The sequence below is a fragment of the Formica exsecta genome, unplaced genomic scaffold (assembly GCF_003651465.1).
Source record: "Formica exsecta isolate Colony F162 unplaced genomic scaffold, ASM365146v1 scaffold72, whole genome shotgun sequence".
Classification (NCBI taxonomy): domain Eukaryota; kingdom Metazoa; phylum Arthropoda; class Insecta; order Hymenoptera; family Formicidae; genus Formica; species Formica exsecta.
In genome coordinates, this window is record NW_021853485.1 from 4,766,201 (window position 1) to 4,770,892 (window position 4,692).

The window sequence follows — 4,692 nt, forward strand, 5'->3', positions numbered from 1 at the left end:
CTCATCCGCCCCCGAGAGAACAGGGGTCGCCGTCCCGATGGTCCCCTTTATGCATATTACGTCGCGTTGCTGATCGAGAAAAGCCTTGGCTGTCGCATCGGCACCGCTGCGGCACGCCGCGCTTTTCTCCGTTGTCAATCTCGGGATTCAAGTCAAATTTCGATTCTATCCCCCCGCATCTAAAATCTAGAAAATTTCACCTAGAGTAACGTCAAAGATTGAATCTATCAAATATAATAGCAGAGTAATGATAAACGGCCATTTTTACTTCGCATTCCGAAAAATCGTTTAAACGCCCGACAGATAATTACGTTATTATAAATAAAAATAATATACGATGCTATATAAATTATAGAAAATAATTGAAAAGAGAGATTCAAGATTCATAATAATTATAGTACACAATTTTCGTTCGAGATATCCCTCCCATGATCGATCTCCGCGAGAAATATAGCGTCATTCTGAATATAGATACGCTCCGAACGTCGCAACTATAATCACAAGTGAGACAGAAACCGCATCGCGTTCTTGCACCTGTCGCCGATAATTTTCTCTCTTCTTTTGAAAGCGACAAAAATCGACTTCCAGTGATGAGGCGACGCGTTCCTCCTCACCTTCACCGTTTTCTCCTCCCCCCTTCCCCGCTGTTGCAGATGCGATATCTATGATTATTTAGTTTCTATAACTGGAAAAAATGCGCACGCGCGCGCGCGCGCGCGACCGGCCGGCCGCAAAGTGGCGCGCGTTGCATTATTCATCGCGCGCGCGGCGCGACTTGCGTACGCCATCTTCGTATAAAACCGCCCTCGTAAAAATTTTAGGTCCTCTTCCCCTTTCCCCTCCACCCCGCCGGACTTATAATATTGTTATTCGCGACGGGAAAAAACGCGCGTCGTCCGATAAAATAAATAAGCGAAGAGATAACGATTTCGCAGGTATTTATACGGCTTGTAAGGCGAGGACCGATGTCGATAACGGGAATTTCTCAAATATATATAATTTCAGTCAATTTCCCTCTCGCGACGTATGTGATTTCGACGTTAAAACGGTCCGTGACGATAAGGCTCTTGTCCCGTGAAAAAACGTGTAACTCGTAAAGTCAACGAGATTGAGTCGCATATCAACATAAATGACTATATATATATATATATATAACGGACATACATGTGTTGTACAATTTCGTCATCGATAGTTATCGATAATATTTCGATTCTTTCAAATGCATCTTATCGACGAGCGTAATCTCCGCATACACGTACGAGAACGCAATGCAGAACTTTTGGAGAATATAATGTATATACGTGCGATTCCAAAGTGGAGCAGACGGCGCGAGTACAAACGAGAGAGAAAGAATCAGCTGGATCGAGAGAGAGAGAGAGAGAGAGAGAGAGAGAGAGGGTAGGGAGGAAAAGAGACCGAGAAGATTACGAAACAGAGAGAGAGAGAGAGAAAGGAATCGAGCTTCTCGCATATATTCTTGCCTTATCTTTATAGACGTGCGTACAGAAAATAATCGAGTCGAGAATTTTATCGATAAACAGTCAATTTTATAGTTGCGTACGCTCAGAACGCGATTATACGTTATCTGACACCATGGTCAAATTGCCGCACTGACACACATACCAAGAAAATGGAAATAGTATATAGGCAAAGCGATGGGACTGCGGTGAGGGGCACAGGGAGGAAGAGAGGGAGAGAGGAGCGAAACGGGCACTGAGAGAACGACTGTAGACTAAAGAGAGGGAGAGAGAAAAGTGAGGAAGAGGAAAGGTAATAGGAGAAAGGCAAAAGGGGCGTAGGAAAGGGGTGCGGAGGACAAGGGCGACGACGACTATGACGACGACGGTACGGCCAGATACGATAAATTTTCACGCTTTACACCCGCCTGTAAATTCCTCGTGAAGGTGGAGACCCGTGCTAGAGTGCTCACCGATGAAATTGATCAAAATCAATACTCGATAAAGAGAGAGGGAGATAAGAGACGGGAAAAGAGAGAGAAAACGTGAGAAAATTACAGTGGCTCTCTAGTTTTCTATCTTCTTTTTGTCCCCATATCTCTCTCTCTCTCTCTCTTTCTCAATGTCTCTATCTTTCTCCGTCTTGCCTTGGATAGATCCAATTTGCGTCGTCATCCACGAAAGCGATAGGTTTCTTCTATAGCGCGGTTTCTCGTTAAAAGGCCCTTATTTCATTAAAAGGAAAAAAAGGAAAGAGAGAAAGATTCGATCGATAAAAGGGTGATACCGAGGCCAACGAGCCGCAGTTTAGATTATATGCGAGAGAGAGAGAGAGAGAGAGAGAGTCTATATAAAAGGATCATTCGGCTCGAAATCCCATGTGTGACGCACGAAACTCAAACTACCGGTTTGCGATCGCGAAACATTACGCCGTTTCGCAACGACGCGATCTCATCCTGCTATGAAAAGAGAGAAAAAAGAGGGAAGGAGTTACAAAGTTAATAAGACAAATGTCACTGACAAGATTGATGACGAGAGAAAGCAACGGACGAAAGAAGCGCGGAGCAAAACGAAACATGGAAATACAAAGAGGAAACGCGGGAGAAAAAGAGTCGCGCGCGTTGGCAATTTGGAGGTTTGAGGGAGGAAAAAAAATAAAGTATCGAGTAGGGGGTTCTCGGAAACGGACCGATCGCACGGGGAAACGCACCGGAAGGGAATCGAGGGAGAAGCGCATTAGAGGGCGGAGGGAGAGGAGGAATCGTGTTCGGCGAAAAACGCGTCCGTCGCATTCGGAGCGGTCTTCTCGCAGGCAGGGAAGCAGCAGGGAAGCCCGGCGCCCGGCTTTGACCCGGTAGCCGGCGCGACACTGCACAGTCCGCGCGGCTGCCTGACGCATTGCAGGTGCGCGCCGGCCAATCACAGGCCCGGTTAGTCGTCCGGACTCGTCCTGTAAACACGACCGCACCCACCCCGCCGTGTAAAACGGATTTGTTACGGGGCGGGTGTATACGGCGTGCCGGTCCGTGGCCGCGCCGCGCCGCGCCGCGCCGCGCCACGTCGCTGCGCCGCGCCTCGCGCAGCCCGTAAGGGGATGGCGTAGTGATATCCGGGCTGCGAGACCAGCGGCGGTCCACAGAGAGAGCCTCGCAGAGACCGAGAAAGACACGGTGGACTCCATTGCTGTCCCGAGTTTCTCGCCGGACTAGGTGTATTCCGTTACTGCGTGTCTCGTCCGCGCTCGTGCACGCACAAAGTTTCATCTCCCCGAATCGGCGAATCGTTTTACGAACAAACGACCGACCGATAGCCGGAGCTTGTGATTCGGAGACACTTTTTTGTTGTCCAGTGTGCGGGGACGCGTGTGTCCGCGGGCCGAGTCTTCTCGTGCGTGACCTGAGACGTGAGAGAAAAGGGTACCACAATGGTAAGTACTCTCGTCGTCTGTGTCGCGCCATGCGATCAACGACGATGATTACGCCGCGGGTAACGATGCATTTACCGTGCCATTTCCTCGTTTCTCGCGTTGCGTTATAGGTACATGTAAACTCGTCATCTTCATCATCATCATCGGCTGTTTCAATAACCGTAACCGAATCCTCGCCGCATTGACGCATCGCCGAGCGCACGTGCGACGAGAGAACGATGCGTAATTTATGATCCGCATTTCAACTCGTCCTCCATCCGTGCAACTCCATCTTTCTCGTTTGTTCGTTCGTTCGTTCGTTTGTTTGTTTGTTTGTTTGTTTGTTCGTTCGTTTGTTCATTCGGTCGTTCCTCGTATCAGCCGGCAAGACGGATTTCCTTTTCTGGAAGGACGGCGGCATAGCTTCTCTCTCTCTCTCTCTTTCTCTCTCCCTCTCTGTTCTTACTCCTATCTATACATCCATTTCTCCGTCTCTCTCTTTCTTCCTTCATCGACCGTTGATTATCAGCCTCGTCGCTCGAAACACATATTTTGTGCCGCCCCGCAGATTGCCTCGTTTCCTCGCGATTATCGATCGGGCATGGCCGTCTATGCAGAGTTTATTCCGCGGCAACGAGAAAAATCTGCATCCGCGCGAGCGGAAGTAACCGCCGATCGATCGTTTGTCGCGTAGTAAGAACGAGAAAGAAAGAGACCTCGAAAGAGTGAGGGGAGGGGGGGGGGCAGGAGCTGTAAAAAGTAAAATGCTTCGCCTTTTATTTTCCGAGTCTTCATCGATGGATTATTCGCGAAAACTCGGAGCTCTCGCGCTCCTAAACGTTTATCATCGTTCCGACCCGATCTGACGCGGTGACACGTTTACGTGTCCCCGGAATTCTGGCGCTACGGCTGGCCGGCCGTACGTTACGGAAGCGAGACAGGTGGGCGATGGATTTCGCCGCAAAGAGCCAAGCGGCTAATTTCGCCGCTTCCAGCCAGCCTCTAATCTCGCTCGGCCCATACGTATTGTCAGCTTGATGCGCGCATCGCAATCGTGTGCCCTCTTGGACTCGTCGAGATAATCGACGAGCGCCGCGCGCGACGGTTATCTTCTCGCCTTCCGTCTATCCGTCTGTCCGTCCGTTCGTCTGTCCGTCCGTTCGTCTGTCTCTCCGTTATGCGCTGCTAAATTCACAGCCTTTGCGTTTGAGATCTAAACGTCGCTCGTTCTCGGCTACACTTTCCGCACACTTATCGACAAAACGCTTTTATATATACATGTATTTAAATTAAGAAGGTAAAAGATATCGCACGCACGCAAGGGAAAGA

The 4,692-nt window shown here is 49.3% G+C and overlaps 1 protein-coding gene across 1 annotated transcript in view; it reads left to right on the forward strand.

Annotated features, from left to right (window-relative positions):
* The first annotated feature begins 3,073 nt into the window (after window positions 1-3,073).
* The window catches only part of LOC115243511 (calmodulin), a 6,788-nt gene continuing 5,169 nt past the window's right edge, over window positions 3,074-4,692 (forward strand). Inside the window, exon 1 of the mRNA XM_029820588.1 lies at window positions 3,074-3,384. Within this exon, the coding sequence (XP_029676448.1) occupies window positions 3,382-3,384 (3 nt within the window). The 5' untranslated portion in view covers window positions 3,074-3,381. The remainder of the gene's footprint in view (window positions 3,385-4,692) is intronic.